Source organism: Sciurus vulgaris (assembly GCF_902686455.1).
Source record: "Sciurus vulgaris genome assembly, chromosome: 9".
NCBI classification, from domain to species: Eukaryota; Metazoa; Chordata; class Mammalia; order Rodentia; family Sciuridae; genus Sciurus; species Sciurus vulgaris.
The window spans coordinates 146,256,960-146,280,054 of record NC_136469.1 but is presented as its reverse complement, the minus strand read 5'-3'; the positions used below and the strand labels follow the sequence as shown (position 1 = coordinate 146,280,054).

General features: G+C 52.6%; 1 protein-coding gene across 1 annotated transcript; it reads right to left on the bottom strand.

Moving 5' to 3' along the window:
• Window positions 1-3,166: 3,166 nt before the first annotated feature.
• Window positions 3,167-21,523, bottom strand: TMEM271 (transmembrane protein 271). Its single transcript, XM_079154914.1, has 2 exons — window positions 19,746-21,523; window positions 3,167-3,193 (listed from the first exon to the last, which is right to left on the bottom strand). Exon 1 carries the CDS (start codon window positions 21,327-21,329, stop codon window positions 20,205-20,207), a length of 1,125 nt encoding a protein of 374 aa, XP_079011040.1. The 5' UTR covers window positions 21,330-21,523; the 3' UTR covers window positions 3,167-3,193; window positions 19,746-20,204.
• Between the last annotated feature and the right edge of the window lie 1,572 nt (window positions 21,524-23,095).

Sequence of the window (23,095 nt, the reverse complement as noted above, 5' to 3'; positions counted from 1 at the left end):
TCTTGGTTGGCATCCATTTTCTTTCAGGGCTTGAAAAATGTTGTTCCAGGCCCTTCTTGCTTTTAGGGTCTGGATTGAAAAATCTGCTGATATCCGTATTGGTTTCCCCCTGAATGTAATTTGGTTCTTTTCTCTCACAGCCTTTAAAATTCTGTCTTTATTTTGTATGTTAGGTATTTTCATAATAATGTGCCTTGGTGTGGGTCTGTTGTAATTTTGTATATTTGGAGTCCTATAAGCCTCTTGAACTTGATTTTCCATTTCATTCTTCAGATTTGGGAAATTTTCCGATATTATTTCATTGAATAAATTGTTCATTCCTTTGGCTTGTTTCTCTAGGCCTTCCTCAATCCCAATAATTCTTAAATTTGGCCTTTTCATGATGTCCCATAGTTCTTGTAGATTCTGTTCATGATTTCTTACCATCTTCTCTGTTTGTTCAACTTTGTTTTCAAGGTTAAATATTTTGTCTTCAATATCTGAGGTTCTGTCTTCCAGGTGTTCTATCCTATTGGATATGCTTTCTATGGAGTTCTTAATTTGGTTTATTGTTTCCTTCATGTCAAGGATTTCTGTTTGGTTTTTTTTCAATATCTCTAACTCTTTATTGAAATGATCTTTTGCTTCCTGTATTTGCTCTTTTAACTGTCGATTGGTGCGATCATTTAATGCTTGCATTTGCTCTTTCATCTCATCATTCAGTGCATGCATTTGCTCTTTCATCTCATCGTTTGCTTCTCTGATCATTTTAATTATGTACATTCTGAACTCCCTTTCTGTCATTTCTTCTGCCATGCTGTTATTGGGTTTTATTGATGTAACATCTAGATTTGTTTGGGGCATTTTCTTTCCTTGTTTTCTCATATTGTTCAGGTATCAGTGGACCGCTGAGATATTGCAGATTTCCTCTATTGACTTACAATGTCCCTGAAGATTTCTATATATATCCCCCCTTAGCCTTCAGTAGGCTGAAGTCTTGGAGGAAGTTGATAATGCGGTGCTCCACAAGGAAGCTGCATCTCTAGGAGTGGTGGCCTTCAGGTGGGGTATAATCCCTGCTAGTGGGCAGAGGTGCCTCCACTTGTTGACCTATGGTCATCCAAAGGGGACCTAGGCTGCGGGCTGAGGCAAGGCCTGTTTGGGCCTGAGTCTCTGGTTTTACCGCCCTTGTGGGGAAACCTCACCCGGCAGGGAAGACTCACCCGGTGGGGAGGTCTCGCTGGTCAGTTCCCTCCTAGAGGTTCCCCTCAATTTACAGCTACCGCCTGGGCTGGGCTGCCTTCCTCTGCAAAGTTCCCAGGGGCCCGGCCCTACCTCCTGGGCCTGGGAGCCTCACCCTTCGCAGATGAATCTCCTTAGGCTGCCCCTCCTCAGAGAATCTGCCCACAGGCCTGGAACCTTCGCTCCGCCCCTAAGCCTGTCTCTGTGCGGCTCTTCCACCCAGAAGCCTCCTAGATCCTGGGACCCTGCTCTGCACCTAATCGCCTGGCTATGCGGCCCCTCCTCTGAGCAGCCACCTGGGGCCCCGTACAATCGCTCTGAGACCCAGAGACCCGCCACACGCCTCTTCCTCCAGACAGCCGCCCAGTATTCCGGTGCAATCACTAGGAGTCCAAGAAACTCACTGCACGCCTCCTCCTCCCGCCAACCACCCGTAGCCCTGGGCAATCAATCACTCCGAGTCGAAGTGACCCTCCCCGTTCCTCCTCCTTCTCCAGATAACCCCCCGGGTGTTCAGGAGCGGTCGATCTGAGTGGCTCTGAATCCACGTGACCTGCTGCACGGGTCCTCTGGGCAACCGCCCGGAGCTCTGGTGCGGCCACTCAAGACCAAGCGTCCCACCACGCTTCTCCTCCAGGCAGCCCCCCTGTATTCAGGCGCTGTCACTTTAAGTCCAAACAACTCACCACTCGCCTTCTCCTCTGAGCAGCTGCCTGGAGCACTAATGCAGTCACTGCGAGTCCAAACGACCCGCCGCGCTCCTCCTCCTCCTCCTCCTAGTCCTCCGGGCAGGCCCCGGTGTTCAGAAGTGGTCAGAGTCCAAACAGCTCGCCACGCAGCCCCTCCTCTGGCAACCGCCTGTAGCTCTGGTGTAGTCACCCGAATCCAAGCGGCCGCTCCTCTTCCTCCTCCTCCTCCTCAGGGCAGGCCCCGGTGTTCAGAGTCCACACAGCTCTCCTCGCCACTCCTCCCCTGGGCAGCCGCCGGAGCCCCAGTGGTTGCTTCGAGTCCCAGCGCCGCGCCGAGCGGCCTCCTTCACGGCGCTCCCAGTTGTCCGAGTTCACTGCTCCAGCGGGGGGAGGGGTGTCTCGCCGGCAGCTCTACTTCACAAAGTTTCCTGCGTTCCGGGACCACCGTCCCATCCGGGATGCCTTCCCAACGGGTGAGAGTCACCCGGCTGCTTTGAGTTGGTCCCAAGTGTTTCAATATCTCCTCTTTTGAATCCTGAGTCCTGGAGCAACATGAAATGCAGCCACCCTCTAGGCCGCCATCTTGAAACCTCCTCCCATGATTTTTAAATTTGATCTCTTAATATTGGTTGCTCATTCTCTTTGTCAATACTGTTTGAATGTTCGAGGCCAGCTACTTTGTCTTCCAGCTCTGAGATTCTGTCTTCAGCATGATCTACTCTATTAGACTTTCATTTCCAATAATTCTGTTTTTTCTTTTTTCAATGTCTCTGAATTTCTCATTCATATTCTGTACTGACTTGCTTAATTCATTCAGTTGTTCTGTGTTCTCTTGAAGTTCCTTGATAATTCTTACAATCATTCTTTTGAATTCTTTATGTGATATTTTAGCCACTTAAATATTAATTATGAACCTTACAAGGCACCATGTTACCTTGGTTTTTCATCACTTATATTCCTGTGTTGGGTTTTATGTATCTGTTAGGATGGATTTCCTTCATTCTTGGGGGAAGTGCTTTTTAGGGTACAGTCTTCTTTTTGTCCTGAGATCCCTTGCAGGTGTTGTATCCACAGCCTTTGTGTTAATTCTCTCTTTTTGTTGTAGGAATGGGTCTGGAGTGTGCCCCCAACCATTTCTATTTGGGACCTTGTCATTAGTTTTGGGGTTTGTCCCTTCATTCTTTGCATTAAAGTGTAGCTAAAGTTTGAGTGTGGTTAATTTGTGTATAGAGTAAAATATATTGTCTTTTGGCTATATTTGGTTCAGCAGAGGAACCTCTATCCTGTGGGGGGAAACAAATAGGAACACTGAAACAAGCAATATACAGCATTAAGATAAATACCTGGTGACTCCTATGACATCCACAACACCGATCACAAAAACAGGAATGGTGATGTTAGCAGTTGACAACATCAAAAGCAATAAGTAGGCATGAACTAGATCTGGCACATAAAGCAATCAGCAGGTGTCAACTATGTCATCCACAGTACTAATAAGTGCAACAACATAAATGGTGAGAGAGGGAGTTACAAAAACAAATAGTTCTAGATTATGGCTAAAATACCATTCATTAAGAGAAAAGAAAATGTGAAGGAAGGTAGAAGAAAGTTTAGAGTGTTCACACATGAACAGAAATAATGCAGAAGAGATGTACAAGTATAGCTATAAAGATGGAGGGGAAATAGAAAAAAGTAAAGGGAGCAAGAGAGAGCAAGAGAATTTGGCTGCTAGTAATACAAGAAAGGAGAGTCAGAAATGGTAGAAATAAAAACAAAATAAACAAACCAAAAGACAAGGAAAAATAACCATTGTAAAATGGGCTAAAAATTAGAAAAAAAAAAATGTATATCTGTATAAGTCTGCAATCAGCACAGCAAGAACACCAAAAAATAAAATAAAAAAGCAAAAATATTCTTAATGAAAAATGAAAGAATTGTCCCCACTGAGGTGGACACAATTGGATGATCACTGTCTATGCCCGACTGTCCTTCTTTCTGTTTCTTCTTCGGCTATGTACTGAGAGAGAGGGCATGCACATGCAAGAGGCTGGTTGTTGTTAAACCCTACCTCTTTTTGCACTGCTCACTGCCAGTTGTAGTGACCTAAGAGAGAAGCTCTTAGCTCTTAGCTTCTCTTCTCCCCAGTATGAGGTAGGATGGGAGGGGAAATATTGTCAGTTGGAGTTTTGTCAGGAGAGACAAGATCAATGCATTTCCAGGGTGGAGCTGCTGTAAGTTCTAAGAGGGAAGTTCCTCTGACTGGGGATTAGGACTAATTAGGACTTTGGAACTTTTTTGGGTGGTATTTGTTCTGGAGAGTTTGGATTAACTCTAAAGCCATAGGGCTTCATGGATGCCAGTCTCTGCTGGGAATCTGAACCTCAGGAGCTCCTGGGACTCATGCTTGAGGGACAGGTGAGCCAGTCCTCCACAGGTCTCACACACTGCACTGCCCATGATGCAATCTTCCCAGGCTGAGTCCCTGAGTGTATTTCCCATCAACATGTTCAGTTTCCTGACCCTCTTCAGCTGGTCACAAGAGCCTTCAGGCTCAAGGGGAAAGTGAGTTTCACTCCCCTCCATGTTTCTGACTTGGACTCTCCTGGGTGCAGTCTTCTCTGTGCCATTTCACTCCTGTTCAGCTAGGTACACCCTAGGCCACATCGTAGGCACTTGTCGGGACAGCACCACAGTGTTTGCTGTGACCTCCCAGCTCCTGCAGCAAGCTGCAGCGTGGCCACCTTGGGACAGATCCTGCCTCAACTCTGTAGCAGGTTGAGAAACAGCACTTGTCAAACACCAGTTCACTGTGCAGCCTCTGGATCAGCTAAGTCCAGGCCGCTTCTCTGATCTACAGGTTTTTCTGTGCCAGATCTGTCCATGGGGCTTCTCTCTGTGTTTTCCCTCACCTCTGCAACCAGCTTGGCCCCAATGCGCTCGCTCTTGTTCTTTGTTCAACGCACCTGAATTTCTGAGTCTCTAAGAGACCGACTGTCTGATATTGAGTTTCAGTGAATTCCCTCTTTCACCCAATTCACTAAGAAGCAGTACTCCTGCTGCTTGGACCCCGAGTCACAGAGTGAATGGAAATATAGCCTCCCCCTGGCCTGCCATCTTGAATCCCCTCAAAACCTGTCACTCTAAAGCTCAACCTCCCATGAAGTCTGAGGGCATGGACAAATGCCATCAAGTTCTTTGCCATGAGTCATGTGGCCTTTAATCCAGTTCCCAGGGGAGTTCTCACTTCCATCTGAAATCTCATGAATCTGGCCTCTGCTGTCCATATTACTATCAGAATTCTGGTCTTCTGAGTCCTCACCAGAATTCCTGATAAGTTCTGATGATAGAATTCCAGGCTTTCTCTAGTCTACTCCTTCAAACTTTTCTAAATTCCTCCCGAAAACCAATTCCAAAGGCTCTTTCACATCATTAAGCATCTAGTAACCACAAAGGCCCAACTTCTTGGTATGAGTTTTCTGTTTTAGTCAGTTTTCCATCACTATAATGAAATGCCTAAGATAATCAGCTGACAAGAGAAAAAATTTATCTTGGCTCATAATTTTAGAGGTTTCAATTTTAGAGGTTTCTGTTGGCTCCATGGCTGTGGTGCTTTGGAGAGTTGGCACATCACAGAAGGAGCCCAGGGGGAGCAGAGCTCCTCACCTCCTGGCTGGCACATAATGGAGCACATGGGGGAGCCAGGGCCCCATGGTCCTTTCAAGGGAAGCCCTAGGGACCAAGAACCACCCACCGGGCCCCACCTCCTCCTAGCACTGTCTCCCTATGGACCAAGCCTCAGTTCATAGGCCTTTGGGGAACATTAGGCAGAAAAAAGGTAGGTACAGGAAAATAGGAGAGAGGAGCAAAGAGAATGGAGGGTTGCAACCCAGAGTGCAGGCCCCCAGTAGCAGAACAGTGCAGAACAGAAAAAATAGGGAGAATCATTAGATAAATAAAATAAGACAGCCCCCCCAGAACCAAAGCTGTAGTTCCAAAGTGAAGGGTTCCCTCGAATGCCAGCTGAGGGAAGTAGGCACATGCTGCCAACACCAAGAGCAAGCACAGCTCACATTCCAAGGTGGGAGCAAAAGGCATCAGAGTCCACAGTCACACTGTCAGCACTGCTAGCCAGAGGGCTTCGTCCTCCGACTCCAAGGGCAGCAACTCCCAGCACCTCTGACGGACGGAGGAATGGGGGTCAGGTGGACAGACCCAGTGTGGCCAGACCCAGGCACAGGACAGTGACCTCAGGGTGGACACACAGAGGGCTGGTCACTGGGGCAGACACAGGGAAGCTGTGTGCAAGGGACTTGAGAGGAGGGAAGGGAGGCCCAGAGCTGACTGCAGAGACCACATTCAGAGGGACAGGGACGTGGTGGCATGAGGAAGAGACCCTAGACCCCCCAGCACCCTGGAGCTCAGTGAAAGGTCAGTTTCCCTCTGCCAAAACCCTGAATGACATTCTGCCAGTTAGCTGTTAATGCTGAGGGAAAAGGGAAGAAAATTGCAGTGGGAAACACTACAGAGCCACTGGGTGGACATTTAGACTCACGAAGCAGCGGACAGCAAACTCTCTCCACAGAGGTTCACAGCTCCAGGAAGGCAGCGCTGGAACCATGGGGAGACAGCAAGCCCAGCTGAGACGGAGCAAGAAGCAGGAAGGTGCACGTGCACCCTCCCTCTGGAGAGAGAAGTGGGAGCCTCCACACCCCATGCAGTGTGAGTCTGACCTAAAATTGAAGTGTACATTGGTATGATTACTACATGAACAGATTAATCCAGAGAAAAAACAACAGGTGAGCAGAAACACTGATTGCATTCAATATCCATTTCTCATTAACAATAATACGCAGCAAATGAAAGAGAAGAAAACTTCCTTAGTTCGTTAAAAGATCTCTACCAAGATTCCCAGCAACTCCATATCCTGGGGACTGCGCCCAGGAGCACCGAGGCTATAGCTACCTCTGCTTGAGGGTAGAGGGGCTGACAAGAACATCAAGACAAGAAAACCACCCAGGACTTGGAAAGGAAGACAAAAAAGTCATATCTCAAGGAAGATGTAGGAAACAAAAGAAAAAAAAATACCAGACAGGAGAAGAAGATTTAGCAATGTAGCTGGTTACAAATTCAGAATACCAGGTCACTCACAGTCTTTGATTCAACAAAAGCAAAAACAAAATGTTGTAAAAGACAATTAACACTGAACTGCATCCACGACAAACCTGCAAACTCATAAAAGGCTATAGGAATCCATGACACCATTAGCACGTCACCATCATGGGGCCTGTGGGTCTCCGTCACACCAACACCATCATGGGGACGGTGGGATACCATGGCACCACCACCATCAAGGGACCTGTGGGATTCCATGCCACCATCACCATCAAGGGACTTGTGGGATTCCATGACACCATCACCGTCAAGGGACCTGCGGGATTCCATGACACCATCACCGTCAAGGGACCTGCAGGATTCCATGACAACATCAACGTCAAGGGACCTGCGGGATTCCATGACAACATCACCGTCAAGGGACCTGCGGGATTCCATGACAACATCACCGTCAAGGGACCTGTGGGATTTCATGACAACATCACCGTCAAGGGACCTGCGGGATTCCATGACACCATCACCATCAAGGGACCGGTGGGATTCCATGACACCATGACCATCAAGGGACCTGTGGGATTCCATGACAACATCACCATCAAGGGACCTGCGGGATTCCATGACACCATCACCATCAAGGGACCTGCGGGATTCCATGACAAAATCGCCATCAAGGAGCCTGCGAGATTCCATGACACCATCACCATCATGGACCTGTGGGATTCCATGACAACATAACCATCAAGGGACTTGCAGGAGTCCATGACACCATCACCATCAAGGGACCTGTGGGATTCCATGACACCATCACCATCAAGGGACCTGTGGGATTCCAAGACAACATAATCATTAAGGAGCCTGCGGGAATCCATGACACCATCACCATCAAGGGACCTGCGGGATTCCATGAAAACACAACCATCAAGGAGCCTGCGGGATTCCATGACAACACCACCATCAAGGGACCTGTGGGATTCCATGACACCATCACCATAGGGACCTGCGGGATTCCATGACACCATCACCATCAAGGGACCTGTGGGATTCCATGAAAACATAACCATCAAGGAGCCTGCGGGAATCCATGAAAACACCACCATCAAGGGACCTGTGGGATTCCATGACACCATCACCATAGGGACCTGCGGGATTCCAAGACACCATAACCATCAAGGGACCTGCGGAATTCCATGACACCATCCCCATCAAGGTACCTGTGGTATTCTATGACACCATCACCATCAAGGGACCTGTGGGATTCCATGACACCATCAACATCAAGGGACCTGTGGGATTCCATGACAATATCACCATCTAGGAGTCTGTGGGATTCCATGACACCATCACCATCAAGGAACCTGTGGGATTCCATGACACCATGACCATCAATGGACCTGCGGGATTCCATGACACCATCACCATCAAGGGACTTGTGGGATTCCATGACAACATCACCGTCAAGAGACGTGTGGGTTCGATGACAACATCACCATCAAGGGACCTGCGGGATTCCATGACACCATCACCATCAAGGGACCTGTGAGATTCCATGACACCATCAACATCAAGGGACCTGTGGGATTCCATGACAATATCACCATCTAGGAGTCTGTGGGATTCCATGACACCATCACCATCAAGGGACTTGCAGGATTCCATGACACCATCACCGTCAAGGGACCTGCGGGATTCCATGACACCATCACCGTCAAGGGACCTGCGGGATTCCATGACACCATCACCGTCAAGGGACCTGCGGGATTCCATGACACCATCACCGTCAAGGGACCTGCGGGATTCCATGACACCATCACCGTCAAGGGACCTGCGGGATTCCATGACACCATCACCGTCAAGGGACCTGCGGGATTCCATGACACCATCACCGTCAAGGGACCTGCGGGATTCCATGACACCATCACCGTCAAGGGACCTGCGGGATTCCATGACACCATCACCGTCAAGGGACCTGCGGGATTCCATGACACCATCACCGTCAAGGGACCTGCGGGATTCCATGACACCATCACCGTCAAGGGATCTGTGGGATTCCATGACACCATCACCGTCAAGGGACCTGCAAGATTCCATGACACCATGACCATCAAGGGACCTGTGGGATTCCATGACACCATCACCATCAAGGACCTGTGGGATTCCATGACACCATCACCCTCATGGAGTCTGTGGAATTCCATAACAACGTCACCATCAAGGAGTCCTGGGATTCCATGACAACATCACCATCAAGGAGTCTGTGGGATTCCATGACAACAACACAATCAAGCGACTTGCAGGATTCAATGACAACATCGCCATATAGGGACCTGCAGGATTCTATGACACCATAACCATCAAGGGACCTGCAGGATTCTATGACACCATAACCATCAAGGGACCTTTGGGATTCCATGACATCATCACTATCAAGGGACCTGTGGGATTCCATGACACATCACCATCAAGGGACCTGCGGATTCCATGACACCAGCACCATCAAGGGACTTGCGGGATTCCATGACACCAGCACCATCAAGGGACTTGCGGGATTCCATGACATCATCACCATCAAGGGACCTTTGGGATTCCATGACACCATCACCATCAAGGGACCTGCGGGATTCCATGACACCATCACCATCACGGGACCTGTGGAATTCCATGACAACATCACCATCAAGGAGCCTGTGGGATTCCATGACACTATCACCATCAAGGGACCTGCGGGATTCCATGACACCATCACCATCAAGGGACCTGCGGGATTCCATGATACCATCACCATGAAGGGACCTGTGGGATTCCATGACAACATCACCATCGGGACCTGCAGGATTCCATGACAACATCACCATCAAGGGACCTGCAGGATTCCATGACAACATCACCATCAAGGGTCCTGTGGGATTCCATAACACCATCATTTTCACAGGGCCTGTGTGAGACTCAATTACACCATAAACATCAGGGCGCCTGAGTGAGTCTCTATGACACGACCACCATCAAGGAATCTGAAGGATCCCATGACATCATCACCATCATATGAAGGACCTACCCAACTTCCAGCTCATTTGTGATATGAGATATGCTGACTTTCAACAGCAGAAAAATAACAACATGTGATGGAAAGGCATGAATGTGGAGTAGGGTGCTACAGACAGCTGAAAATGGTAGATTTCTAGAGGCACAACCAACCTCCCCACCTGCAGAACTTCTTTCAAAAGGCATTTATGTGTGGGTTTTGTCAACTGTAGGACCACACCTAGGTATGCATGACAGGAGGATGAGATCTGTGCCTTACATTGGAAACAGAGTAACCTCCTGGATGTACTCAATGCCCACAGGTCAAAGCAAACTGAAACTGGAAGGACTTCAGAAAGGAGGACTTTTGGAGGGAGGACTTAAGAAGGGAGAACCTTCAGGAGGAAGAACTACTGAAGAGAGGACTTTAGAAGGGAAGACTTCAGGAGAAAGGACTTCAGAAGGGAGGACTTCTGTAGGGAGGACTTCAGGAGGGAATATCTTTAGGAGGAAGGACTTGAGGAGGAAGGAACTTTAAGATGGAAGACTTTCAGAAAGGAGGACTTTAGGAGGGAGGAACTTCAGGAGGAAGGAACTTCTTGGGGGAGAACTTAAGGAGGGAGGAACTTCAGAAGGGAGGATTTTAAGAAGGAGGACTTCAGGAGGAAGTCTTTCAATGGTTGGGACACAGGTCTCACAGGACAGCTTAATAAATGTGACTGCCTTCTTGCCAAATGAGATGGCTGTGCAGTGGGGGCAAGTGGTGCTGTGGCAGGACATTCAACTCTATCCCAGGCAGCAGTGCTTGGAAGTGGGACCTCCTGGAGGGACAGATCAGTGCCATTACTGCAGGTCAGTGCATGGTGGCGTGGGACCCAGGAAGGGCCAGCCCGGCCTTCCTTGCTTTCTTGCTCTTCTGCCTGGAGCCAGTTCAGGGTGGCTCAGCTCCACAGCTCTGGCCAGCAACCTGGGACTTCCCAGTCTTCAGAAGCACCACTGTATAAGTGTACAAGTTTACTCTAGTGTATAATTTTCCCAGCCTCAGCTGTTTTGTTATGGCAACAGAAATGGACAGACAAGTGATATCTCGAGAATGGGTAATGAAATCCAAAATAAAGAAAGCAATTTTTTGAAAGCTAGAGGATAGGAGCACAAAACATGTTAGATGGTCAGGAAAGACACTTACTTGTGGTCGTGGGAATGCAATTGAGGATGATACAACACCTCAGCACTGAGAGCGACAGAGGCTGGGACACAGGGAGAGGCACACGCCTGCACTGTTGAAACTTCTCTGTTCACTGCAACCCTGCAGCACCCACAGAGCCCAGTGTACATGCCCTGGCCACACGTAGGCCTGGGGCCCAGGTGAGGCTTAGTGTTTTCTGTGACTGTAACACATTACCTGAAGTTGGGTGCTTTATACAAAAAGGCAGGTTACTTAGCTCACAGTTTTGGAGATGACGTGAGGCCAGCATTTGCTGAGTTCTTGTGCTGCATCACAACATGGCAGATGGCATCAGGGTGGGGCAGGTATGAGAGGCAGAGCCCACATGGACAGATAGGAGCAAGAGGCAGGGAGAACCAGGATTGATCTTCTTATAACAACCTTCTTGAGAGACCAGCTCCCATCTAAGGGTAAGGAACCCTAGTGACTCAGGACCTTGTACTAACCTCAGCTCTTAAAGGTCCCACACCTCTTTCTACAGCCACCCCAGGGACCAAGCTTCTCATACAGGGACCTTTGGGGGACACGCCCAACCACATCCAGACCATAGCAACAGGCAATGGCTCTTCACTGCAGTACCAATTATAATAATGAAAAAGGAAATGTACTGAGAGCCCATCCACAGGGGGCACAGAACAATGGGAGCACATCAGAACAAGTGAGCCAGTGACAGGTGTCAGTCACACAGGCCACGTGAGTCTCAGAATGGCAATGTTGAGTACAAAAAGCATATTAAATACAGTGTGCTGCACTCCCATGGTGTTCCAAGTGCAAAGAATGCAATGTAGCACTGTGGGCACACTTGATCATGCAGAGCCCAGAGACAGGCCTGGGGAAGAGCACACCATCAGGTGTGTGGTGACTGCAGGCTTCGGAAAGGCGTGGAGGAGCTCAGGCCACCTGATCTTTAAAGATAAAAGACAAGTGGACCAAGTAAGGGGAAGAAGTCTAGACTCCAGATTTAGATGTCTGGATTCTGATGACAGTGCCAACGAGTAGCTTAGGCACCTGCGTCACGTCGTGCACTCTGTGCTCAACATGTGTCCTAATTCAGAACCCAAGAGGCTGCTCCAGACTGGTGGTCAGCCATCACTGGCCCCACGTGGCTTGCAGCATGCAAGATACAGCTGGTTCGCAGGGAGTATGTTCTACATGTAATGCAGGACTCACTACCAGACTCAGAACGAAACAAAGATCGTGAAGCCTGTCTGTCTTCCAGTTCTCCCAGGATGGGGCGTGGGGGCCTGAATCAGGGAGGCGCTGCAGACAGGCACCCTGGTGTTCAGGCTTCTGGCTGTGCTGACTCTGACTGACAGCCGCTGGTGAAGACAGTGAGGTCGATCCTCGGAGAGTGCTAAGCTGAAGGGCTTGGTGACATGTGTGCAGGGCTCCCAGGGCAGGACTCCAGAGTGGGTGGACTCGGGTGAGTCAGTTATCTGAGAAGGAACATGTTGAGTTTGGGGAGAAGGCTGCACTAGGGACCTGGAGCATGGAAGCTGGACAGTGAGCAGGAAGCATGGAAGCTGGACAGTGAGCAGGAAGCAGCAGCAAGGATGTGTCTGGAGGCAGATCACAGCGGTTCCACTGCCCACCTGCCACCTGAGTTACAAAGCTCCCACACACCACCCAGGGCCGAGCCTCAGTCCTGCTTTGTCTCAGACCCCAGGAGAGCAACTGAACTCATAGTGCAGCAAGACTCAGTCCAGCCCCACAGAGCACAGGCACTGCTCTAAGCCCAGTCTTCCCCAGGGAAGTGACCATTCAGCATGCAGGGCCCCTGAGGTACGCCCTCCGGACCATCAGTTGTGAGGAGTTGACGTCCAGGCTACACAGGCCACATAGGGAGATCCCAGGGCTCCTGCAGGGTCCTGGTAATGGTGCCCTCTCCTTCACCCAGTGACAAGCATCTAAGGGCACTGCTGCTTGAGCCTAGACAGGCTGCAGAGCCCTCCCTGTCGCAGCCCAGCCTTGAAGAATGGAGAAGGATGGCAGAGAGGGAGTGTGGGCGCCAGCAGGAGCAGCAGCATGTGTGGGTGGGCGCACAGCGGCGGGCGAGCTTCAGTGTGGGAGAGCGCGAAATCACGCACTTAAGGAAAAAATAACCCGAGTTAGGCTTACCCAAGCAAGAGGGCTGTCACCGCCAGGCCTCCAAGACCCTCCAAGGTCTTACTTCTTCCCGTGGAGAGGGGGACAATGAAGCCTTGTGGCAAAGGGATTTGGGGAATGTGGGAATCTGAGTGACAATGATCTCCAGCTGGGAGCTCATAACTTGAACAGGTTGGAGCTGCCTCTGAGCTTCTGCCCTGCCTGAGGCTGGCAGGCCCCAGGAATCCAAGCATCTCTTCCTGGGGAAGCAACCTGTCCAGAGCAGCCCTTGCTCAGGCTTTCTGCCCAGTGGAACCTGCTCAGCGGGGACAGGAGTCTCTGGAAGGCCTCAGGGGTTTCCCCCTCACATGGCTGCTTTTAATATTTCTTCCTTGTTTAGACCACTCATCCGGCACGTCTATTCAGGACTGTGAACACCCATGGTCTGACACGCACTGGCCTTGTCCAACAACACAGGGAGGATTTCCTTCGTGCCTGTACCTGTGGCCCCAGGAGTTGTTCCAGCACCCAACCCAGAGAGACGGGTACTTTCTGGGGGAGGGGGACATTGCCCATTCCTACACTGGTGGGAGCAGAAGTCCCCCTTCCCCACTGAAGCCAGCACATAACAGCTGCTATGAGCGCTTTTGGTGAATGAACATCCTAGGTACTGTCACAACCAAAGTATTTTGGACCATAAAGCACTCTGTGTGCACTCTGAAAGCCCTTGCTTTCTCAGAGTAGGTACCTGTGCCTCAGCCATCCCTTCACCACCTCCTGCCTCCCGCCTCCTGCCTCCCACTTCCTGTACCCCACCTCCTGCCTCCCAGCACCTGCCTCCCACCTCCTCCCTCCCCACTCCTCCTTCCCCCCTCCTCCTTCCCCCCCTCATGCATCCCACCTCCTCCCTCCACATCCTCCCTCCCACCTCCTCCCTCCACCTCCTCCCTCCACCTCCTGCACCCCACCTCCTGCTTCCCACCATGTACATTTCATCCCCTGCACCCTACCTCCTGCATCCTGCCCTTGACATCCCACCATGTACATCAGTCTCCCTTTATCCATACGATATGTTCCAAGGGTACCAAACCATAAATATGTGTTATTCACATTTTCATATATATACCCATGATGAATTTAAATTTATAAGTTAAGTGCAGTAAGAGATTAACAAAAGTAACTGATTTCAGCTCAAAGCTAGACACCCTTATTTGCGGCAAATGGTTAGCTGTCATTCCTTCCGGGGAATTCCTTCCTGAAGTACTCCTCGTGTCAGCTCAGTGCTTTCTGGAAGAGAACACTTCACCATCGGTTGGAGCTGTTTTCTGTTCATATCTTCTACCCACACATTTAATGCCTTTTTCATCTAAATTAAGCACTTACCACATACCATCACCATAAATTTAGCAGGTGCAACAGCAAAACTAGCAGGAATTTCTTTCCTTCTTCACGGTTTCATGAATAGATTTATTCTTACTTGGATCTTAGAATATGATGTTTTTCTTTTCTGGAATCAAGAACTTTCACCTTTTCACTTCAAGGAAGCATTTTACAGCTTCTCTTTGGCATGTCCTAGTTGCCAGCTATACCACTCTTGCACTTTGGGGCCATTATTAAGTAAAATATCAATCCTGGAACACAAGCGGTGTGATGCGACAGTTCACCTGATAACTGAGGTAGCTACTGAGTGATTAACGGGTGGGTAGAGTGGACATGGGGATATGCTGGACAGAGGAGTGATTCATGTCCCAGGCAGGAAAGAGTGGGATGGTGCAAGGTTCATCGTGCTACCCAGAAAGGAGTGTGATTTAAGACGAATGGGCTGCATCACTCTGGAATTTTCCATTTACTACTTTCCATTTAATACATTTTCAACTGAAGTTGACCAAGGGTAACTGAAATTGGAGAGAACAAAACCATGGGTACAGTACACCCTACAATGTTCACTGTTGTCAAGTGAATCCCACCTCTTGCCTCCCACCCCATGTTCCCACCCTCCTGAATCCCACCTCCTGCACCCCAGCACCTGCCTCCACCTCCTCCATCCCAGCACCTGCACCCCACCTCCCATATCCCAGCACCTGCACCCTACCTCCTGCAGCTCACTTCCTGCATCCCAGCACCTGCACCCCACCTCCTGCACCCCACCTCCTGCATCCCAGCACCTGCATCCCAGCACCTGCACCCCACCTCCTGCATCCCACCTCCTCACTCCCACCTCCTGTATCCCAGCAACTGCACCCCACCTCTTCCTGGTGCCCCACCTGGTAGCTCTTGTTGGCTCCTCCCATCCCTAGAGCACCCACATAAAAGTTGGCAGGATGGTTCCCCTCCTTCTTGCATGCTCTGAGTGTGGTCACATGACCTGACATGTTCAGGTAATGCTGCACCAAGTGGTGTGGTAGTGACAGTAAGTGAGATCAGCAGGGAACTAGCATCACATCAAAGGGGAGGCAAAGCCTGCCCTCCATGGCAGTTGGCAGGTGCTCCAGGGCCTGCGGGTGGGAAGACAGGAGCCAGCTGTCCAAGGCAAGACAACCAGGGCCCAGCACCCCTGAGGAGAGAACCAGCAAAGGGCCCAGAAAAAGCGAGCTCACTTCCACCTCCCACCTGCAGCATGTGGGCCTCTGGCCACTTTTCACATGGTCAGTCAGAAACAGGACAGTAGCCAGAAAAGCATGAATCCGAAGTATACTATGTTTTTAAAACAGGTTTTATTGATCTGACAGTGACGTTCCACTGAGGACCAATGGCTGACAAAAAGGCGAAATGTGCATCAGATCAGGGCCTCTCCAGGGGAAGCTGCCTGTAACGGGCTCCTCCAGCACCTCCAAAATGCAGAGGCTAGTGGACAACTGTCAGGACCACCAGGCTCTCCTGCCACCCAGGGCTGCCCAGGAGGGTTCAAGCAGAGGACACAAGGATCCTTGTGTTCCATTTTGCTAATTTAAATTATGTTTTCCATTTTGTTAGTGTTTTTTTCTGTTGGTTACAGTACTACAGAACAGCAAATTAGGTCAAGACGTTGGAGCATCAGGAAATTAAACCTGTTCACAGCAGGTTGCTGTGTCTTTCTCAGACAAGAAGGGACACGGGTCTACATTCGGTTGATGATGTTCGGCTGCCAGAGGCCACTTTCTCAGGTCTCTACTGTTCCCTACTTTCCTATTTCAGTGATAAAACATGCCTTGGGGAGATCATGACCTGGAGGGCACTGCAGGACCATGGCCTTTGTCCACTTGCATCAGTGCCAGGCCCTTGGAGGATGGAGGAAGAGGGTGCCGAGAGGGTGTAGACTCCTGCATGGTAACGTCCCAGCCCCACACCTGCATGGAGTCTAGGGATGCAGCCTGGCAGCCTTCTTCTTACCTAGGCCCCAACATACTCTCTGTCATGACACACTGAGCTGCACTGCCAAAGACCAGGGGCTGTCCACCTGCCTGTCCTCCCTGCCCAGCCCACCTTCCTGTTCTTACCTGCCAGCCCCACCTGCTGGCCCCACCTGCCTGCCCTCCAGATGTGGCCAGTGGCTCAACAACTGCTGGGCCTGGGTGGTTCCCCTTAGGCTCGTCCCGCATGTGATGGCACAGCAAGGGGCAGCAAGGCCAGCGCATGGCCCTGGATGGGTTCCACTTGAGTTCCCCTGGCACAGCTGCTGTCCTGGCCCTCAGACACTGCCCAGGAGGCCGTGTGTGTGTGCACACATGTGTATTCATCGTGTCCGTATGCCTGCGTGTGCACATCTGGGCAGTGCCTGAGGATGTGTGCAGGTACGGGTGGTGGCATGCACACTCATGCACACTTGTGCACCTGTGCTCGCAGCTCCTCCTGCACTGCACCAAGGTTCTAGCCAGGGGTCAGAACCTCAGCTGTAAGCTCTTCACATGCACATCAACCAACCATCTGACTGATTTTTCAAATTAAATGATTGTTTAATTGAATTTTCATTCAAAAGCTCAGTTTTGTGGCTCAGGTTAAAGGTACCCAGGGCAGAGAACCCCACCTGTCTTCCCCCTCTGACTAAGGAAGGGCATGAAAACCCAGATATCTAAAGGTTTGCTGAGCCTAAGAAAACATGACTCGCTGAGTGTTCACTGCCCAGTTTCATGCACAGCATCGTGTGTTACCTTTATTAACGTATCCCTTCAACTCTAAACCCTGCCCACATTTGCAGTACACTCCTGCCAAACCAGATCGCACCTTTATGATAAAATAATGACTTACAAACACACATTCGGCCTTCTGAAAGATGCTAGAATGTGTGTTTAATTTTGGCATTTTATCATCCTAAAATTCCTGGCAGGAAGCAGAATAAGACCCACTTGAAGAAAGGTCAAGAGCTGGCCTTATTTTCTAGGTAGCACAATTCAGTTCTGAGTGGCTAACTGAACATTCCAGAAAAGCAGAACCAACATATGCAAAACCTGCAGCCAGGAGTGGATTGTCAAGGGGCAACAGGAAGTTAGTCCAATCAGGAGGCAAGGTGGCTTCCACACCCTCCACTCCTTCCCTGAGAGCTGATCTTTGTTACATCTGAGTTTAGGGAGAGTGGGATTCTGTTTTCTCTAGTAAACCCTAAAAATGATGCCTTGATACCCCACATCTCACATCCAGCTCTGTGAAAGTAGAGCTTACTGTTTCTGTGGAGTTGGGAAGCTCAGTCTTGAACTGGCCCACCTAGTGTGCTGGTCCTGGGGAAGAGGCTAGCTCACCTAAGGCTGGGGAAATGCCCTCCGTCCTGCACCCCAGGCCCCCCTGCTGCCCCAGGGCTCAGGACATAGACGACACCCTCCTGCACCAGTCCCTGGCTGCAGGCCCTGCCTTCCCTATCCTTTAGGTTTCTGCTTTACCTCAAGGAAAGCCTGAAACTTTAGAGACCTGACCGATAGCAAATTTGAAAGCTCCATAAGGCATTTGACATGTTGAGCTGTATAAAGCATGTAAGACAAAACAGCTCAGAAAACACAAAGGTGGGCGCTGATTACACGTCCTCTGGTTTGTCAAGGCAACTGTTCTACAGGGAGGACCCTGTGCTCACCCAGCAGGTGGAGGGGCCTTGCTGCCTCAGGAAGGCTCTGCTCCCAATAGAAAACACCTGCCATGTGGATTTGAATTAGGTAGATATGGAAGTGGCTTAGGTCACTTTGTGCTGCACTTGGGACATTTCTGCTTAGGCCAATGGCCAGAGGGATGCTTCTCCTGGGGCAGAAGGGGCCAAATAAACCAACAATAGGACCAGCAAGTCAGGCTGAACGCTTTTGCTCACCCTGCCCCCAGGACAGCTCAGGCCTGATACGGGCAGTGCCCTGTGCATGAGAACCCAGTAAGCTGGCTGAGAGCCATTCCTTTTCCTGAGGCAGCTTCAATACAGCCGGGTGAGGACTGGACTTGCTGCCTCTTGATCAGAACCCCAAGTTTCGCAGGAACTGACTGAGCATCAGTGGGACAGGCTTGCACCTCCACAGTTAGCACACTGAGAGGGAAAAGGTCAAGGCAGCCCAGCCAGGTCCCAGATGGGGCTGGTTCACCAGGGGTGCAGGGGAGCTCTGGACAGGGTACCTGGGGGCTGAGGAGAGGTCCTACCCCAGAGCCTGCACCCAGAAACTGTACACTTTCCTTAAATTTCAACTTTTTCACAGAAGTGGACTCCTGCACACCATGAAGATATTACACAATCTCCCTGACTCCCTTCATCCCAAGTGCTTCATGCTGGTGCCTACACGGTAGAGTATACTGTCCCCTACTCCCAACTGCAGAGGACACACACCTTGGGGCCAGGGTGGGGCTCTGCTCCCAGCTGATCAGTCAACTTCCTGGCTCGACACAAAGATTCCAGGCACAAGGAAGTCAGATAACCTTTTTCCAAGACTAGCAGCCAGCCCCACAGAAGGATGGACACACACTGCGCTGTCATATGAAGTTCATTCCATGTTGTGCAAACATGCACACACACATCCTAGTTTAGTTTAAAAGTATGACCTTCACATTCATTAAGGCTATTTAAGGGGTATATTTTAGATGAAATGCTATATTCAAAATAACCAGAGTAATGAGTTTACAGGAAAATTATCTTTGCAGAAAAAACTATGACTGTGATTCTCCAAAATAGGATTAGATTGTTCATATGTATTAACCAAAAATAAATTCTACTGCTTTGCAGCAGAAACCACACAGCCAGTTTCCAAAAACAGAAATGAAAGGGTCTGGTATCAGTGTCTGCACACTCAGCGAGTTAGCTCAGAGACAGGGCAGACTGAGCCGACCAGCTGGCAGAACACAGGTTCTGACCCAATGCGGCCATTCCTCCCATGCTCGTTTGCGTGTAGACACCCTCTAACTCCAAGTTGATGAACATTCTCCAGTAACACAGCGATTAATTTAATAAAGGAACTCACCAACTTCAAATTGCAATAAATTTACCGAACATTGTCACTGTTTATGGAGAGCTTTACAGTAAGAAAGTGTCGGCTGAAGCAGGCACGTGGGGTCGCAGTGTTGCTGCCCGGCGGCACCTTCTCCTTGGGTTCCTACAGGACCGCGGCTTTTGTCTGTAGCTCAGCCGAGGTCCTCGAAGGAAATCACGCTCGCTGCGCGCGCTCCGAGACCTCACCGCAGCCCCAGGGAACCGACTTGCCAAAAAGAAGTGCAGCCGGCAGGCCGACCCAAAACATTTATTGTAAACTTTAAATGGAATCCGGATACGAACGACACAGAAGAGAAACGTCCTGGACACAGAAACGATAATACTGGTGGACTGTCCAGTTGTCACGGAGCTGTTGCTCCCGCGAGGCCTGGCTTGGGACCCTCCCCTGGGCTCTAGCGGGAGGCGTGAGTGCAGGGACCCAGCCTGGGGCTCAGCAGGCCCGCCTCGGCTCCCAGGGGCGCGCCGCCTCACAGGGCGGTCGGCAACAGTACGGGTAGGAGGCGTTGAGGTCGGGGTCCGAGGGCGCGTACCCGGGCAGCTCCACCGACGGGTGTCCGCCGCAGCACACCTCCACGCCCGCCTCGTCGAACGCGTGGAAGACACCCACGTTAATGTAGGACACTGCGTGGTGCGCCGCGAAGCCCGCGCAGTCCCCGGGGGCAGCGAAGTCGGACTCCTCCGGGGACAGGATGGAGGCCTCGCTCGGCCGTGGCTGCAGCCGTCGTCCCCGCCGACCCCTCCGTCCTCGCCGAGCGCGGGAGGATGGCGGCTGCGCACGGAGCCCAGGGATGCCACGGGGCCGCGCCAGGGCCCGACCTGCCCTCCGCCGGCCGCGCCGGCCCCTCCGGGCCTGCGACGACTTGTAGTTCTTGACCAGCAGAAGGCTGAGCAGGCCGAGCAGACACTCGAGCGAGTTGAAGATGGTAGAGAGCACCAGGCCGCGCTGGTAGTCCTTGAGCTGGCGGCACTTGGCGGACGTGGCGCTGTCCAGGGTGCTGCGGGAGCGCGGCGCCCCTGGGGCCGGGCCCGGGGCCGCTGCTGCGGGGCTGGGGACCGCGGCGGGAGCGCGCGGGGGCAGGCAGTAATGGGAGTACTTGCGTTCCACCAGCGACACCGTGTCGCCGTCGATCACGGCGCCCGCGAAGGCGCTCAGGACCCCGAGCATGAAGACCAGGACGCCCAACAGCAGCAGGTTCTGGCTGTTCACCGGCCCCGGGGGCCCCGCCGCCGCCCCCGCCTCGCCCGGTGCGGCCTCCGGAGCGCCCTCGGGAGCCGCGGGAACCCCTAGCCTTGGGCCTGGCCCCGGTCCCGGCCCGGCAAGGGGCGCGTCCCGGGGCCCGCAGCAGAGCAGGGCGGCGCCGAGCAGTGAGAGGCCAGCAGCCAGTAGCAGCCCCGAGTAGAAGGCGCCGGCGGCAGCCCCCAGTCGGAACGGCTCCCCGCGCAGCTCCGAGCCCAGCGAGAAGCACTTAAGGCCGACGGCGGCGGCGCTGAGTGCGCAGGCGAGCAGCAGGCAGGAGGAGAGCGCGGCGCAGGCCCCGCGGACGCTCCACTTCATCCTCCGCGCCCGAGCCGGCCCGCACCCCGCGCGCCCGCCGCCGCCCGCCGCCGCCCCCGCCGCCTGCGCCTCCTCCCGGCGCCGCGCGGCCGGACCGCCGGCCTCCTCCTCATCCTCCCGCGTCCTCCCGGGCCCGCGCCGCCGCCGCCGGAGCCCGCATCCTCCGCCTCCCGCCGCCGCGACCCCGCGCCGGGAACCGAGGCGGCGCCGAGCACCGCAGGGCGCGCGCGCCCCCTCCCCAGCCCGTGGCGCCCCTCCCGGACGCGTGCCCCCCCACCCGCCCGCGGCCCCGAGCGCCTCGCCCTGGCGCCGCCCCCCTCCACTCTCCCCAGCCCCCGGCCGCCCCCAGGACGCCCCTCTGCCCCGCCCAAGAAGAGGCGCCTCTTGCCGCCTCGTCTCAGCTTTTCTGTCCTCTCCCTGCTGATGCCCCAATCCAGTGCCCGCCGCTTTGGGAACGCCACCCCACCCCGGTCTTTCTCTCCCGGACCCCCTGGGCCCCACCTCCAACACCTCCCACCTTTCCGTGCCTACCAGTGCGCCTCCCTATCCACCCCGCCCGACCGCTCTCCACGCCCACCCTCCTGCCAGCTCTTGGAGGCCCGAAGAAGTTAGCTGGGGGCGCTGGGAGATGGTGCGAGGGGAGCCAGGTGCTGAGGGGCTGCTGGGGGATGCGGGACGGAGCCTGGATCTCGGGGAAGTGCGGGCATGTGCGGGTGGGGGTGGGGAGTGTGTGCGGTGTGCTTTGTGTGTGAGGGGTGAGTTTGGTAGTTTCGTCTATGTGGTGTGTCGTGTGTGCGGTGCGTGTGCCGCGTTGCGTGTCATGTATGTGGTACGTGTGAGGGGTGTTACGGTTGTGTGCCTGTGCGTTGTGATGTGCGTGTGGGTTGCGTGTATGTTGTGTAAGCGGTATGCCGTGTGGGCTGCAGGCGGGTGTTTTATGGGGGCTGTAATGTGTGTGGTGTGCAGTACTGTGTTGTGTATGTAGTTCGGGGTGTTGTGTGCGGTTTGCAGTGTGCTGTGTTGTATGTGCAATGCAGGGGAGTTGTGCGTGTTGTTTGTAGTGTACCCGGTGTGCGCGCTGGGCGGGCTGTAGGACCAGCCACAGAGCGGAGCTGGGGTAAAGTCATGGACAAAACCCTGGGTGAATCTGTTTGGGTTTGGGTCCGGTCTGCGGATCAGGCAGGAAATTTCCGCAAACCAGGACTCAGGTGAATTGATTCGACTGGCGCGAAGTGGGTGGGGAGACAAATCGCCTCCTTCAGACCCCTGCGCTCTTGGGTGGAAGAGGGGAGGGCGCCGTGGGCCGGCCCGGACCTTCCAAGGACCCAAACCCTCCGGAAGCCCCAGCTGAGCTGCTTCGCTGTCCCTGGTGCTGGTGACTCAGGCCGCCTGCGCAGCGTCTGAGGCCGCACTGGATGCGGTGGCCGCGCCCGCGACCCGGGGTGGGGAGGACCCGGGGTGAGGTGGGGGGTGCTCAAGAACGCGCCTGCGCGGCAGCCACCGGCCCCGCAGGTTCCGGCTGCGGGAGGCATAGCCCAGCGCTGGCTTCCTGGTCCTAAAGGGCCCAGGGATCCTGGTGAGCAGGGTGGGAGGCCTGCGCATTGAGAAGCCGCACCCACGTGCCGGTAGGCCATGCGTAGGGCCCTTGTCCACGCCTCGCCGAAACCACCCGCCCAGTGGGAAAACATGTGAAGGCTGCGCTCGCTGGACACTTGCGTGGGGTTTACTCGCTATAGCAAGGAGTGCACATTTTGGAATAGCAGCCA